Source organism: Leuciscus leuciscus, assembly GCF_965113295.1.
Source record: "Leuciscus leuciscus genome assembly, contig: HAP1_SCAFFOLD_425, whole genome shotgun sequence".
NCBI lineage: Eukaryota > Metazoa > Chordata > Actinopteri > Cypriniformes > Leuciscidae > Leuciscus > Leuciscus leuciscus.
In genome coordinates, this window is record NW_028118314.1 from 39841 (window position 1) to 57488 (window position 17648).

A 17648-nucleotide genomic window follows, 5' to 3' on the forward strand; every position below is an offset into this window, starting at 1 on the left:
AACTGAAGGAATTTTAGGAGAATCATCTTAGACAATGTTGATTCTGAAATAAAAACAAAACTGAGAATTTTGGAAGAGCAACCTCTGAGCAATAACAATTTGCAATGCTAGTAAAAATAAATGATTTGATAATTTAGGCAGTTCAGAGTAGGAATCCAATTTCTGAGAAAGACAGATTGCTTGGAGAAGAGTGAAGGACTGAAATGCGACCGATCCCAAACCTGTGCAACTGTGGGAGGAATGTACTGTATCCACAGCACTAAACCCACATTCAGGCCAAAAATACTCTCCGCAGCGGGGCGTGTGTGCGATCCAACTCTCCCAAAACCATAAATACCTTGGCGTGATTCATAGTTTTGATTGTAAACAGGAACGTGTGCCAGAGAAACAATCTGTCTTTATAAGCCTCTCATGAACTCATCATGTATTAATGTTTACATTTTTGAATGCTTTAAATTGCATGCTCCTTTTTGACTTTGTAACTGTTCAATTGTCTTTGTGGGATTATTAAATGAACACAACCAAATTGTTCCCTTTTTTTCCCCCCGCAGCCATTTTAGAGCCTGATGACATTTGGTGCATATGAGAGCATTATGCGGGATACGCACTTGACAACATTACTGACACGCTGAAAATGGCAGCCACTCAGTGACCAGCAGAAGGGATCACATTTTTGAAAGGGGAAAAAAAGAGATGAAAAGAGCGCGCAGAGAGAGAGAGGCCAAAGACAGTAGATGGTATGATGGGAAATGAAGGAGGGACAGACGAAGAGGCACAGAGAGGGGAGAGATGGAGAACAAGAGCGAAAGAATGAGGCAGATGAGTGAGTGAGCGGGGGGCGCAGCAGACGCAGCGAGTGTGAGAAAGGTATGGCTGAGGGCAGAGAAGTTTTTGTCTTGATAGAAATGTGAAGAGAGCGAGAGAATGGGTTTAAATGGGGAGGGGGGGTGGAAAAGAAGAAAGTGAGAGAGAAAGAGAGAGAGAGAGAGGGGGGACGAGGCAGAGAGACTCGGGCGAACAAAGAGAACGTGGAGAGAATGAGTTGGGTGAAACATCAAAGGGATTTTTCGGCCGTGTTACCGGGACAACAGACATTTGCATGCGATTAGCTTTTTACATCATATTAAGGAGGGATGGGGCGAGTGAGGGGAAGCACACATCATAAAGAGAGAGAGAGAGAGAGAGAGCAATGCCGGTCACTCACACTGACTTATGTGCTGACAAGCAGCCATTTGTCTTGAAGATCACGCATGTGGCGAGGATGATTTTACAACACGTTATACGAGGTAGATGTGCTATCTGAAAACATGCCTTCATTGCAATTAACAGCAATAATAGGCTCATTTGTCAAGGAGCAGTGGGAAATGATCATGACCCTAAAAGAGCTGTTGTGATCACAGACGCAGGTTCGAATCTGGCCCGCGCCATGCTCCTTTCTTCACTTTTCTGCACTGCCAGATAATTTACATTTTTATACCTTTAAAGCAAATAACAATTTTACATTTTAGGAGTAGCCTACATATAAGAACTTGGGGCTGGTAAGAGTTTTTTATGTGTTCAAAAGAACGCTTGTTTCTGCCACAGAATAAAAAAAACAATTAAAAAGGGTAATTGCAACTTTTTATCTCACAATTCTGAAAAAATTGAAAAAAAGAAAAGAAAAACAATATACCTCAGAATTGCAAGATATTAATTTCCAATTCTAAGATGAAACTCAGAATTGTGAGATATGAACTTGCAGTTGTGAGGAGGAAAAAAAGTCAGTATTGTGAGATAAAAAGTCACAGTTACCTTCTTTTTTATTTAATGGAAGAAAAAAAAAACTGATTGTGAGATGTAAACTCAGAAAAAAAGTCAGAATTGCTAAATGTAAAAGTTTAAAAAGTCAGAATTGCTAAATGTAAAAGTTTAAAAAGTCAGAATTGTGAAATGTAAAAGTGTAAACTAAAAAAGTCAGAATTGTTAGATAAAAAGGCATTTTTTTTATTATTATTCTGTGGCGGCAAAAAGCTTACGCTCAGCAAAGCTGCATTTATTTTATAATAAAATACAATAATATTGTGAAATATTAAAATAACTGTTTTCCATATGTATATATATATATATATATTTGAGATACAATATGAGAGTTTACAATTAAGAGTTATTTTGGTTACATTACTATAAGAAATAGTAAGTCATAATTGAGAAAAGGTTAAAATCATGGCACAGTTGAAATTATGAAATAAAGTTATAATTGTGACAGTCAAAATTATGAGATAAAAGTTATAATTGACAAATAATATGACATAATATAATGTAATAATATATAATTTGACATAAGGTCACAAGTTATGACACTGTCATAGTAATGAGATAAAAATCTAAATTATAAAAAATTATAAATGAGATAATGTCCATAATTATGACATAAAAGGTTGGAATTATGAAATAAAAAGTCAAAGTTATGAGACTGTCATAATAATGAGAATAATGACATAAGAAGTGACAATTATGACAGTCAAAATTATGAGATAAAAATCTGACTCTTTTGTCATCTCATTAATTATTTTATTATTTTACTTATTTATCTTCAATTGAAATTTGTATCATAATTATGAACTTTTTATGTCATAATTATGATTTTATATGAGCATTTATTTCCTTATGTGGTGGAAATGGGCTTCCATAGAAACACGTTTTTTTTGCCATAAGATGCCAGGGTAATTGGGTTAAATATATTGTTATAAATGTTCATTACATTTATGGCATTTTGTGGGAACAATCATAGTCTGTGAAAAGGGTCCATTCTCGTTATTTATTTTGAATGTTTTACTTTATATGCTACACTAGTCTTAATCTTTACTTTTTTCAGATACTGATATGCGATCAACTGCAAGTAATTCAAATGTTATGAAATTGATTAAATTTGTATCGATTTACACTTTTTTTTTTCTTTTTTTTTACACATATTATCAGCAGAACAATTTAAGTTAAAAATTTAAACTGAATTGAAAAAAATGCATTTTTCTAATTTGTTCCCTTTTTGCATTAATGACAACTGACATGAACTCCTAGAGTTTGTGCAAATCCTGATGATCATGTTCTTCAGGCTGAGTTGACGTTCCCAAGAGCATCTTGAGCTTCACATACCAGCAGAACCTTAAATACTTGTATTCACTTTCACAGTGTTGCCCTTTTTTAAACATCCTATTTCCCCCCCAAGTTCAGACTTTTGGATATATAGTGTATATACCATATATGTAGTATTTTGGCCTACAGTGATTAAATAATTTTTTTATTATTTTTTTTTTTTACTCCACAGTCCAGTAGATCTTGTGTCCAAAGACACTTGGAGATTTTGGGCTTCTATAATGGTTACATATACATTCATGAGAGCAGCAGACATGCACCTGCCAACCTCCCCCCGTCTGTCTCTCTGTTTCTCTCTGGCCTGTAATGCCTCACTGCCCTCAGTACTGCTGCTGCATTGTGCTGCCAGGCGTCGTCATGGCCGTCGCCACGGTGCTATTGTCATGGCGATATTACAGTATCAATACCCTGACACTGCGACAAAGAGACAGCAGCCAATGCCACATCACTCCACCCCTTTAACCCCTCTACTCTCATTCTCTCTCTCTCCCTCTCTCTCTATCCTCACCCAATCGATCCCTCTATCTCTGACTAAATATGTACGTATTGATTCTCCATCGGTCCCCTGCTCTCTTCTTCCATCCCTCTTTCTTTCTTCCTTTCTTTCCTTCTCTCTAAAATCTATCAGATTTCATCTCCCCCTCAGACCACCTCATGTGTCTCTCTTTTCCTCTTCATCTGTCATTTCATTGCCCTTCTTTCACTCCTTCCTGTTCTCCATGGCATCCCCCCCCACCTCCCACCTCTGCATGTTTTTTTCTTCCTTTCTATTTTTTTTTTTGTCTCCGTCTCACTCACTCTCTGCATATTAATTGGTGCATATGAGCTGCGGCGTACAAGACAATCAAAGCGTTGGGGGCGGGTGATGATGTGACTGTATCAGACACAATATACAATACACAAATACACACATTCACTCGCTTACTGACGAGACACAGATACACTCGCATGTGCTGACAGTCGGAGGTGTTCGTGAGTTAATACAAAGTCCCCTTTCCAAAACCATCCTCACCATACAAACCCCACAAAACAAGGCCTCCGATCCAGACAAAAACACCTGCAGGCATCCAATAGCAGAAATGATACTGAATCTCACATACAAAGGTTTTCTTTCTTCTGAGGCCTAAAATAGGCCTAAAACTAAAATAACAGTAGGCTAGACATTTATTTATTTGTTTGTTTATCGTAGGTCAAAATAATAAACAGACATTGACATATATATATATACATAGAGAGAGAGAGAGAGATGTATTATTAATATTATTGATGTTGTTATTTGTTGTTTAACAGAAAATGCTCCGAATGCACTAGTAACCTATTTATTTATGTAGGCTATTTATTTATTGCAAAGGAAAAATGGGGGTGAATCTGATATACAAAGGTTTTAAAGGCCTTGAAAATAAGAGTTGGTGGTTATTTATTTGTTTGCTTATAGCATGTCAATAGAGGATAAATTGATGTAAATCAGCACACACACACACATATTATATATGTATAGGCTGTGTGTGTGTGTGTGTGTGTGTGTGTGTGTGTGTGTGTGTGTGTGTGTGTGTGTGTGTGTGTGTGTGTGTGTGTGTGTGTGTGTGTGTGTGTGTGTGTGTGTGTGTGTGTGTGTGTGTGTGTGTGTGTGTGTGTGTGTGTGTGTGTGTGTGTGTGTGTGTGTGTGTGTGTGTAGGCATTGCATTGTTTTTTGTTAACAGTCAGTTGAAGTGGAATAGTAGATGGTGACCCGCGCGCGCGCACCTGCGCAGCTCCCACGTGGAGCTTGAGTTTATCTTCCAGCGCGCGACACAATCACAACTGTCTGGCAACACAACTACAGTAGCACTTTCTGATGGACAACAATTTTGGGACGAAACGGTCATACTCTTCATGCTTCTAAAATACGTTTGCGCGTAAATCTGAGCACTACAAGCAGACGCGAGAAACTTGTACGTGATTTGTAAGCGCGCAGTGTGTCAGTCTATCCCACAAATCTATAGATCGTTTTAAAATGGTGCCTGCGAGATTATAATTACATTTGCAACCTACAGCCTCCGCCTCTCTCTCATTCACTCACTCACGACTGCACAATAAATGGATCTTTGAGAAGAGAGAGAGGGAGAGAGACGTGTGAGGAAAGAGGGAGGAGGAGAAGATAGAAAGGGCAGAAGGGAGGGGGGTATCGGCGTATGCTTGTATACAACTACCCCCGATTTCCATTTTTTTCCCTAACTCGTAATGTATTTAATTCAAGTGAAACGTAATCATGACGTGTGTTGTCATTAATCTCCTCGCCGCCTCTCCCGTAAGTACATTCAGCCTTACTTTCATCACAATATATCTGATTCATTTCAAATAATTGACCTAATCTGCTCTTTTTGAACGGTTTTACTGATACACATTGGTCGCGGGTATGAATGTGTTTGTTTGTATACAGTTTTAGACGTAGAGAGAGCGAATGTTGTCGCCTTCACAAACAACAAATATCCGACGACGACTTTTTTTGGGGGGCTGATCCGGGTAATGAAAATCCATTGATACGGAATAGTCGTCGCGTTTACATCTCGGGTTTCTTCCACATATACAGCAGCACATAATTGATTGGCGTCTCGTGTGCCTCTGTTAGGACACATGTGTTCTCGCACATACACACTTCCTCACTTTTGTCTCGTGCCGTGTATGTTACCGGTGTGTGTGTGTATGTGAGCGCGCGCGCGCGCGCGTGCGTGTCCTGAAAGAGATGCGAGACCCGGCCATGAAAATACAACTTTCGTTTTAAGGCCCTTGAATATTTTCAAAGCCTTTCTCAAGTGAGGGAAAAGTGCCCTAAACTAAGATGTAGGCTATATGTTTAACTTTTCTCATTGGGAAAAGCAGCTCTCCGCTACTGCAAAATGTAGCAACTCCTTAAGTTTTGTAGGCTACTTTATGAGAAGCTTTAGTTAGTTCCTTCTGCTCCAGTTTCCACGTAAAAAAGTCGCGTAGGATTCATGACTCGATCCATATCGGCCGGACGCTCTGAGGGAGAAACTGTTTTTGTAGCCTACATATAGCAATAGTTAGTGCTTTCTAACTTTGAGACCTTTTACGTGCATGTTAATACAATAACTCGTTGGAGAATTGCACGCTCTGCATGTCCTAACGTTACCTCACAGATGCGCGCTCGTAATCGCTATTTAAACTGTAGCGCAAAACCTGCAGCTGCAGCCAAAGGTGCTAGTTTTACTAACGGCCCTAAAAACGTAAAGTTTCACATGTCCCTCGATCGTGTTTTGTCACGATAGCGGCGAGATTGTCAGCGGATTTCAAGATGAAACCCCATGATGGCACTTTTCAGCTGCACCCTGATCGCTTGTCCTTTCCCCTCCCTTTATCTTTTGTTGAAAGAAAATCAGGAAGAAAATGGAGTGCACAACATCACGTCCTAAAAAGCTACATTTCTGCCTCAGTTTGGGAAAACGATGCTGTTGCTTCTGTAAATCGCGATTTTACGCTCAGGATTAATCATGCGCGAATGTCAGTGTTCGCGAGAGGACGTGTCGTGTGCGCATTTGTTTGTGAGCATTTATTTATTTCATTAATGTGGCTTTTTAATTGAGATGGCCGCGAGAGAGGAGGAAGGCGACTGAAAATGGATGCGCGTTACTGACGCACATCACGCAAGTACATTCCTCTCCACGGACGGGTCATCTGATGTCCTGCAAATACATCCCGCAAAGAAACTTTAAATAGCTTAATGAAAAGATGAACATTTCAAAGGCACCATTCTTTTACATTATTTCATTCTGTCACAGATGTGGGGCACTGGCATAAAGGCTATTAAAATCTCTGCCCCTGTACGTGCTCGCATGAGGGGTGACGGAATGAGACCAGCCCCCCTGAACTGACGTGACAGTTTGACGGATAAGAGGGTAGAGCAGCACAGCAATGTGGCTGAACTGGGGCTGGTGGAAGAGAAGGGCCCTGTAAACAACTTTTACAACCAGATCTGCTCCAGCTCATCTTGATGACCTGCACAAACAGCAGACCTGGACGAGCTGTTGCAGTAACTTTGATAATTGATAATTAATCAACAGATTTTTTGGCTTGGCAAATGGCATCTCAATGCGCAAACTTGATATAATTGGTGATAACATCCATACTTTGAACTTGGAACATGGATTTATGGATTTACTAAAGCGGTCATTTTAAAGAAGAAAAACATCCAGTTCTAAAGAGCTAATATTACCTGATTTGTCCATTTAAAAAGTGCTTTCACTTAACAAAACGTAATTAGGTTGATTTAGTCATATTACAATGTCAGAAAAAAAAAAGCAAAATCGTACCTTTAGAGGTAGACCTACATCAGCTTGTCACTGGGCCAGTAAGGACTACTTAGTACCTTATCAACCGCTAAAAGGTGCATTTTATATATAGTAATATACTACAAATTCAGAAGGGCTCATTCCGTCAAATAGACCAGCGTTGTCTGCCCTATTTGAGTTCCTCTCTGTGCTCAAATGCCTGAAGGTAGACTTTATACCTCAGCACACTGCCTTTTTGCACTTGTTGCACACAGCGGACACCTTACAGCTCATTTCATTGGTGGAGGTTAGAGGTTGGCTGTTCATTCTAAAACAAAAGCAAGCTGTTTACTGATTGAGAATTATTCATTCTTTAGATCACCCAAGGGATGATTACACCTGAATCAAAGCTTATTCTGCTGATATAAGTGTACTGACCGATTTGCACCTGTTATTATCATCCGTCTCAGGTTATCCGATAGATTGCCATTGATTACGTGACATCACATATTAATACATCAGGCTCTTATTTATTGTATACAAAATACAATTTTTTTTTAAAAGAAGTTGGCACACTGTTTCTCCCAAAAATAGGCTACATTTTAGATGTAATCCAAAAAAAAGAAAAAAAAAAGAATGTGGCAATATATTGTAGATTCATTTAGCAGATGCATTTCTCTAAACTGTGTTCTTGCCTGTGCTGATGGCAGACATGTTCTTGTCATTCTGGGAATCTATTACAAATAGTTTGGGGTTTTCTAATGTTTTAATCACTGCTGTGCAGGTGCATTAGTGTTTACACTTCAAATGTATTGTCGTCACATATATTTTTAACTAGTTCATTAACAACCCAGCAAGCAATAGCCGTCATTTTACTGTCTAGGTTAACTATAGACCCAATGTAGTCCGGCTATGAGTAACCCACTTCTAGCCAAAATAACCTTGAATTTGGTTACATGTCATTTTCGCCAAAATAATTTGCGAGATGTATGATGTGCCATTATGTAAGCAAAGTAAACCGTAATTACAAGGTGTTTGGTTTAATTTCTTCACTCATTTAATTTATTTGTTATCTAATTGATGACTAGTCTATTCTTGGGCTATGGTTTAGACGTCTATTCAATTTTCACTAAACTTGAGCTTGAAATTGAACTTGACCAGATGAACTGTAGAGTTTGGTGTAGCCTTCAGATTTTACAGTAGGGAAGAATTAACTGATGATTTGTTTTCTGAAGCACCTCACTGTAAACTAATTTCAAGGCTGATATCCATGTCTCGTGCTCAGCGAAGGGTATAATGGTCAAAATTGTGATGTTTTTAACTTACTTATCCTCTCTTCAGCATCTTTGAACAGAACCTTCAAGCTCTCTGCAAGGCTTTTAAAGAGAAACAAAATATAATGAAACAAGGAGAACAGGTGAAGGTTGTGGATGACTTAGTGGAATGTTGGAAGTTGAAGGGAAAGAGAATTTTGCATATGCTGAAGTCACTTAAAGAAAATCGCTGTGCGGAGTGGCCGCAGTGAGCGAGATAAAGTTCAGCCCAAGGTTAGAAACAGGAAATTCATTTTGTCTGTAGGGATTTGTTGTATGACTGCAATAACCCAAAACCCTATACACACTGACCTTAGAAATCCCACTCAGAGATACAAGAAAAGTAAAATGCAGTTCATGCCTCAAAGTTTGCACACACACACACACACACACACACACACACACACACACACACACACACACACACACACACGTTCATCACATACCGAGCAATCAGTTTTCACTCTTAGTCTCTCACAATTTCTCTCTCTCTTTCTCTCTCTCTGGTCACATATCAAATAACAGGCTGCGATAAAGCCATTCATATTATATTTTCAAGGCCACAAGTCTAAAGTCTTTCAGAAGTATGAATGATCTCCTCTTAGCCTTTAGATGCATTACATGGCTACACTGTTGGAGGCCCAGTGTGTCCTCACACCAAAGGCAGGAGACGTTATTCCAGGTGCTCAAGGCTACGGAATACGAACCACAGCGAGACAAATAGGTTTTATCAAAGTGCCTCAAGTGCTTGTTCAGGCATTCTAAAAGGTTTTTCAGAGTGTGTTATGTAAACGTGTTATCATTCTTGGAAATGCGACCATATTGTATTGGTACTTATACATTTGTATTGGTACTTATGTAGCAAACGTTCAGTAAACCAATTAGCGATGCTGGAAGAATCAGTTGACCTCAATCAAATCTTACAGATACATTTTTTTTGAATTTTTTCGACATCAGTCATTTTTTAACAGGATACATTTGCTACTTCCAGTGCTAACTTTCAACATTTCTAATTAACAAAAGTCTAATAAAAAAACATGCATTAAAACTATTTTAATTGCAGCTACATTACATGCAGTTATTTCACATGACTATGGTCTATTTCTCTTCTAATTTTTGTTTATAAGATATTGATTCCATTACATACAAAGCAAGTAGTTATATAGCCTATATTTAACTACATGTGCCCCAGGAAGGAACAAAATGTGTGTGCATTTGTGTGTGCTTGTATAGGGAGTGTAGCATGTGGCCGTTCAGACAAAGGTGTTTAGCATGCATGAATCATCTAGTGACTAGGTGCCATATTGAGTGTGTGTATGTGTGTGTGTGTGTGTGTGTGTGTGTGTGTGTGTGTGTGTGTGTGTGTGTGTGTGTGTGTGTGTGTGTGTGTGTGTGTGTGTGTGTGTGTGTGTATATGAGTAGCATAGGGACTGTATTTTAAGGTGTGTGTATGTATTTTTTGTTTTGATTTAAGCAGCTACTATAAGTGTATGTGCAGGAAGGGTGTGTGGGGAAGTCCAAACATCTCGCGCCCATCCTGTTTGGGACAGTCCATGTCCCGCTCTGCCCTTAGACCCGTACACAGGAACAAATGTGTATAAACTCATTTTTTATTCTGTGTTGAACTTGACAGGGGACTGTTGGAGGTGGTCAGGCAAATTGCCCCCATCGGAAAACGCCCTCTTTAATTCAAGGAAGTGAAGCATGGCATAGACACATTTACGGTAAGTCATCTATCTATCTATCTACCTGTCTGTCTGTCTGTCTGTCTGTCTGTCTATCTGTCTGTCTGTCTCTGTCTGTCTAATCGCTATTGTCCATCCTTTCTCACTCAGAGTATGGATTCCCCACCAGAGTGTATGCTGGCACTTTCCTGTGAGGCCCCACTGTCTCCACCCTCCATGCCATCCCTGGATCACAGTCCCCAATTCCTATCCCAGAGTCCTCTATCTACACCTTCTAGCCCTCAAACTGAACTCTATGTCCCAGTCTCACCCTGTCCCCTTCCTGAAGCCTGCTTCCAAGATGAGGAGGAGGATGAGGAGTTATCAACACCCCCATCACCCACCCCAGCTGTGGCACTATTTCCTGGTGAATTGGAACTCGACAGTCCCTCATTAGAGAGCAGTCCACCAGCCACACCATTAGCACCTTTCCCTGGTTTTGGAGCTCTGGAGCAGGCAATCTCCTCTGGTCAAAGTACCACCTACAATGATGAGTTGGATCTTCAGCTTTTCAACAATGAGGGCATGGCTGTTCCTGGAGGGACCAGCTCTGGGCCTGGCCTAAGGTTCCCCTGCCATGTGTGTGGAAAGAGGTTCCGCTTCCAGAGTATTTTGTCTCTGCACGCTCGAGCACACAGTTTGGACAGGGAGCGTCGGGCTTCAGCTCCCTACCAAAACACACATGTCAAACTGCTGCAGAATCACGTGAGCGACAGTGCAATCCAGAATTCATTATCTGGGTCATCACAAAAAAGTATGAATGAAGACATGGTTCCAGAGGAACCTCTTCAAACTGCTAACAGCCCTCAGTTCCTTTTTGAAGGAACCACAGCCCTGACTCCACCTTTAACAGAGGAAGCACCCATCTCAACCTCCCTCTCTCCACTTGGCCAGGCCCACTTGGAAGACAATGCCCCCTCCACAGCTGCTCCTGCCTTCCGGTGTCATGCTTGTAAGGGTAAGTTCCGAACAGCTTCAGAGCTGGCACGTCATGTGCGGATCCTCCACAACCCCTACAAATGTACAATGTGTCCCTTCTCAGCCAGCCAAGAGGAAAGACTGGCTGCCCATCTGCAGGAGACCCACCCACCTGAAGATCCTCCCACTGAAATGGTTTTCCCTTCTCACCCTATAACTGCACCAATAGAAACTCCACCCCCACAAATGTCTGTTGTTCCAGCTTTCCGATGTGAGACATGCGGACAGCGTTTTACACAGTCCTGGTTTTTGAAGGGGCACATGCGGAAGCACAAGGACTCATTGGATCATAAGTGCCAGGTCTGCGGCCGTGGCTTCAAGGAACCCTGGTTTCTCAAGAACCATATGAAGGTGCATCTTAACAAGCTAGGCCTCAAGGCTGGATTGAGCAATCTGGGTCCAGCTGGAACTGATCAATCCAAAGGTCCTGCAAGCACACAAGTGCTGGGGGCTCTGTATTCTAACTTGCTCCTTGCTCGAAGTATGGCCAGTGGTGGTGCTTCAGGAAATCGCACAGAGAGGTCAGATGCCAGTGCAGGCTCAAGCAAATCCTCTATATTGGGCTATCTGGGATTACCCAAAGACAACAGCAATGGAAGTTGCATGGAGCGCCTTCAGGCAGTGGCACAGGTTGCAGAAATGGGTAACGGAGGAGGAGGGCGGGGAAGTGAGTCAGCAGACGGAACAGACCAGGCAGCCATGTGGCAGCTGGTTGCTCGCAGTCTGGTGGCAGCACAGCACAACCAACAGCAGCAGAGATCCCATTCACACCATCAGTTTCCTTCCTCACGAGGCACAGTCGCCGGGGAAGCCAAGCAGATGAGGGCCTACCTGGGTGGGTTGGATTCTAGAGAGGAACTGGAGGGATCTAGTTCACCGTGGGAGTGTCCAGATTGCGGCAAGATGTTCAGAAGCCTTCAGCAGGTGGTTGCTCACGCCCGTGTCCATGTCCAGAAACCACAGAAAGGCCAAAGTGCCAGAGGGGGCATGTCCAGGGAAGAGGACATTATAAACAGAGTCAGTGGAGCTCAAGCAACAGGCGGAGTAGAAGGAGGGCAAAGAGCAAGTGACAATGAAGTTAGGCAGGAGAGAAAGCAACTCCCATCAGGAGTCGTGTCAGCTGGGAGCTTCCATTCTGTCATATCACATCTCTCTGGTAAGGATCAGCCAGCATAATCAAAAACAGCTGACTTTATCATGACAATATTTCTTATCGGTTACAATCCTTCATAGGCTATGATTTAACTTTAATTAATAAAAAATACTTCACTGCTATCAGTTTTTTTTTATTTCCTGCGTGTGTTTTAGGCAGGATCATTTTCAGAAACAGTTTAGACTCAGATTATATTTCGAAACAGTTTGATTTATTCATTATACATGATCTTATCTCAAGGTCAGAATGGTGTGAGGGGATCTTCCTCTTCCACTTCATCTCCAAGGGAGCGTGTTCGGGGAACAGGGATGAAGGATTGTCCCTACTGTGGTAAAGCCTTCCGGTCTTCCCATCACCTTAAAGTGCACCTTCGTGTACACACAGGTAAGGCCATCATGTTTACTAGATCTGTGACTCCCAGGGGAATACCCCAGGGGCTTACTTAAGCGTGTTCCAGGGGGCTTTGACTTATATTTGGTTAAACCTTTAAAACAAAAGTGATGACATAAAATATTAGATTAACTATGAATCTACAGTAATATTATTTATATAGTGATCCATCTATATAACAATGATAATCAAAAGCTACATAATCACAATTAATCTTGGTTTTTAGATTGGTATATTGTAAGGATGACACTTGGAGCTTGTAACACTTGACATTTGTAACTTTCCTGATTTAGTTTGATTGAAACCATTTGCTGTCTATCGGGTTCTTCACAAAATGTAATATGCCAAAAAAAAAAAAAAATGAAAGAAAGAAAAAAAGAAAATTTAAAAAGAAGCAAAATGCAGTGTTCACATGGTTGATGAGAGATGAAATGTCCTAATTTAACTAATGCACTGGGGAATTCACCTGATGTTACATATGGTGATAAGCACTGCCATCTATCTGTCACTGTGTGTAACTGAATATAGTTGTTTCACACTGGCAATTTATTACCTAACTGCTATGGCCTCCCTAATCAAGCATTGTTATTCTTATCCAAATTTCTTTTCTTAAAACAACATTTTAGTTTTCAGTCTACTTAACGAGTAATTTACTCCTTGTTTTAGGTGAGAGACCATACAAATGCCCCCATTGTGATTATGCTGGCACCCAGTCTGGCTCTCTCAAATACCACCTTCAACGTCATCATCGTGAGCAAAGGAACGCTATGGCAACCTCCCCAAACTCCCCATCACCTAGCCTTCCCTCTCTGACTGGATCTCCTCGTGAAGGGGCAAAAAAGCGCAGACTCCCCTCCACATCCCAGTCTTCTTTTGGGAGGGAGCCTTCATTAAGGCACAGTCAGTCATGGGGTGAAGGCCCATCAGAGCAGAAGGAGGGCTCTTCTGCATCCATTCATCAAAGAGAGGGAGACCTGGAGAGTCACTATCGCAGTCTGTCAGGGATGATGGGTACACTCTTCCCCGGTGGTCTAGAAACAAATTGGATTGGGGAGGTACCACCTCCGAAAATGCCAAAAGTGTCTCGACGGAAACCCCTTACTACAAGCCGCATGATGTCAATAAATGGATATCAGGGCAGCACAACATCCCAGGAAGGAGGCTTCGAACCACTGGACCTCTCCCGTCGCCCTTTACAAGATGAAGGGGGAGTGAGTAGTGCTGGAGGTGAACCATCAGGTGGCTCTAAAGGAGGGAATGATATCCTTAATCAATGTGTGTTCTGTCCCTTCCGAACCTCTTCTGTTGAGCTGATGGCCATGCACCTTCAGGTTAATCACACCAGCAAGTCTCGTCGCAAGAGAGGCGTCCCTTTTAGTTCCACCAATCATTCTACAAGACTAACTTTGGCCAGGCCAGACCGTGATCCCCTGGCTCTGTGGAAGTTCCTTGGTGTAGAGGATGGAGTAGCATCTCCTGAGGACTGGGTCTCATCCAAGTCAAGAGCTGAGAATGGAGTCAGCCCAGACAACAAGGAAAAAGAGGACAGCTTTGACCTTGCCCCTGGACCTGCGGGAAGATTTGGTGCCACAGAGAAGAAACGTAAAATGAGAGAGGACCTGGATGAGGCAGACGAGGAGGTTGATGAGGAGGAGAATGAGCTGGAAGCAAATGGCAGCTTTGTAAATGTACCCGAGAATCAGAGCAGAAGGGCTCAGTCTGTTTCATCAGACCTCACAGCTGAGTATCTGCCCAAGGAGGAGGAAAGTGTCTTGGGGAAATAACATCTAAAGAGAGCCCTGGAGAAAAGATAGGGGCAGGGGAGAAATATTTGGGAAATAGTTGTCTAGGGTCCCTCGCATCCTTCAAACCAAGGGCAGACCAGTCACTATGCTAACATTCTAGACATTATGTAATCTGTTAACAGATAACCCGCAAAAGTATTTTAATCAAGCATTCCCCTTATTATACCCTCTTAGCCTCCCTTGGTTAGTGATCAATTACCTCTACACACACAAAGACTCTCAATCACACAGAGATATCCAGTATTGTATGCTAGTCTAAGCCTGCCTGACTCGGGGCCTTCTTGAACACTGTTCTCTTGTTCCTGTCTTCTTGTCAGTGAACGCAATTGCCAAGTTGCATTTCATTTACAATTTCCTTGCTCCTGTGAATCTTGCTCTCATCTCAACAAGGACTTGGAATGTCAATCTGTGGAGCTGAAAAAGCAAAAAAAAAAAAAAAAAAAAGAAACACTTCTTAATCACTCAATATACACAGTATTAATGCTGAGAGAGATGCTAACCGAATACTGAACGGACATGCTACTTCCACATTAACTTAATCTGACAGCATGTCTTCAGTAAACCAAAGGAGTGAGCACACTTCTTACCATGCACCTGCCAGACTCTGAACAGAATGCTGTGATAACTGAATGGTACTTGTGAATCACCTCTAACAGAACAGGACAGAGTAAAGATTATATTACCAGATATTCACACTGCCAGTCTGCTCTGACAGGTCTTCTTCAGATATTATATGAAACAGAGATTCTGCCTCTTCTATATGCTATTTCTCTCAGTGCCTGTTCATGTAAAAGGTTTTTAGCAGATTCAGCAACACAGGAATATAGTTACATTGAATATATACAGTATATATGCGTAGTTGTGCTAGAGCATAGAGTTCTGTGGCAGTTTGTGTGACTATGTCTGCTGTGAATGAAACTATGAAAGAACCCAGAGCACCCCATGTGGGAACAGCTGGCCGTTTGACAAGGGCCCTATGGAAGTGTTTACATTACAGATACCACCAGGATTTCTGGGTGAAATCCAGACCACCGTTACTATGGAAATGTTAAATTTCAGGGTTTGAAATGGAAATCAATCTAGTAAATGGAGACTCAGCAATATATCCTTCATATTCCTGTAATGTCTCTGATTCAAACCATCCAGCAAAGGGTGGAAAGTGGGTCTCTACTAAAACATTCAGTATGCCATTTTTTTTTTTTTTTTACTGTGAGTAGACTTTTTTTTTTTATTCAAAAATGAAAAGAAAGAGAAAAAAAAAAAACACTAACAAATTCAGACATCCCAGTAGAACATATGTAGCTTTTGTAAAGATAAAGAGATCAAAAAGAGGAAAAAAATGATGTTGTTTTCTTTTTAAGAAGTGTTAATGGAAACGGATATGGAGAATAGTAATAAGTATTATAATAATTATGAAAGACTGCTTCAGAATGTCTTTAGAGCACTGTGCAAAGTTTTTTTTCCCCAAACTCGCTTTAGTTTTGCCTTTAAATGCAGATCAAACTTTTGTTCTTTTTTCATAATGCTGCAGATTCAATTCATATCCCCTTAAACAATGCGTTTATATATTCACCAATCAACAAATCAATCATTCGAAAACACAATCATTGTAAAAGCTTGCCTGATGATCTTGAAACTTCAGCAATTGAAAATATATTTATAAGTTGATGGTGAGATAATGTCCAAGACATGTCCAAGTATCAGCATTGTCAGTCTGACTGATCTGCTTGCCAAATTTGATTTAATGTAATTGTGTTGCATTTTTGATGTGGAATTAGCACATCATACAAATGATGCTCTACTTTCCTCATCCAACTCTGTGAAATCAGGTCATCTCTCATTGTTATCATTAGACACTAAGTAGGAGGTACCTTTGTCCAGTGATTGACAGAGGCTGGCCTTAAAACGTCATTATCGTGTCCTTGTTTTGTGTGTAGAGTATCTTATGCGTTCGGTAGCCCCTGATGTGGTTTTCCTTTGAGATAACAGTCAAGCCACTGTGCCTTCTGTCCTGAGCACTTCCTCAAGTATTTTGTAAGCTCACCAAAAGCACTTAGCCCCTACTGTTTCACTTTGTATTCTTTGGTAAACTGTGTTCTGTACTTCTACATATCTGATCCTCTGTTTTGTTGAGATGTCAGATGTGGGGGTCATTTCCATTTCAATGAGTGTCATTCTGTCATTCATGCGTGCTGTTGCATCTCCTGCTTTCCTCCTTTCCCATTAACGTATGCACCACTGAAAGCTTATGTACTATCTAGCTCCGAGGCCTTTCAAGAAGTTACATTTTAGTTTCTATGGTGTTACTTTGATGCCGATGAGAAGAAATCAAGCTCTTCATAATTATTATTATTATCATTGTTCTTTTGTTTTATGGAAGAAAAAACTAAGGAAACAAACAAAAAACATGAACAAAATGTGTCTCTTGAATGTTGTACAGATAAAAATAGAGATGTTGTGTTTCTAACAAGAGATCAAACCGTCAAACCTGCTCTCCATCGCTCCCTACGCAGCCAGCGATGATGTGGCTCTTTTAGGATGGCCTAACTGTGTATAGGGATCAGGGCAATAGTTTTGTTTTGTGTGTTTATGTGTGTGTGACCATGTGCATTAATGTCTTAAAAAATAATATTTTGTGAGATATACTGACACTGTGAAATAAGCATAAAAGTATTCCCAAACAGTGATGTGCTGCTCAAAAATTCACTAAATTCAACATGCACTTTTGTTTGTTGTTCCACCAGAAGTGTGTGAATTCATAAATATCATCCAGTGAAATAGGAGAAGTGGAGAGAAGGTCTGGGTTTGATCCTTTTTTTAGTAGCCGACTGCTGTTGGTGGCAGAGGAAGCTGATCTAACATAGTAGTGACTAATATGAAATTGTGGA

At 40.9% G+C, this 17648-nt stretch overlaps 1 protein-coding gene across 1 annotated transcript; it reads left to right on the forward strand.

The window, feature by feature from the left end:
- The first annotated feature begins 4990 nt into the window (after positions 1 to 4990).
- Positions 4991 to 15222, forward strand: LOC309491677 (zinc finger protein 219-like). The gene is made up of 5 exons (XM_082190723.1): positions 4991 to 5419; positions 10344 to 10434; positions 10546 to 12568; positions 12806 to 12949; positions 13622 to 15222. The coding sequence occupies exons 3-5, from the start codon at positions 10549 to 10551 to the stop codon at positions 14737 to 14739; spliced, it is 3282 nt and encodes a 1093-aa protein (XP_082046849.1). The 5' UTR covers positions 4991 to 5419; positions 10344 to 10434; positions 10546 to 10548; the 3' UTR covers positions 14740 to 15222.
- The last annotated feature ends 2426 nt before the right edge of the window (positions 15223 to 17648 follow it).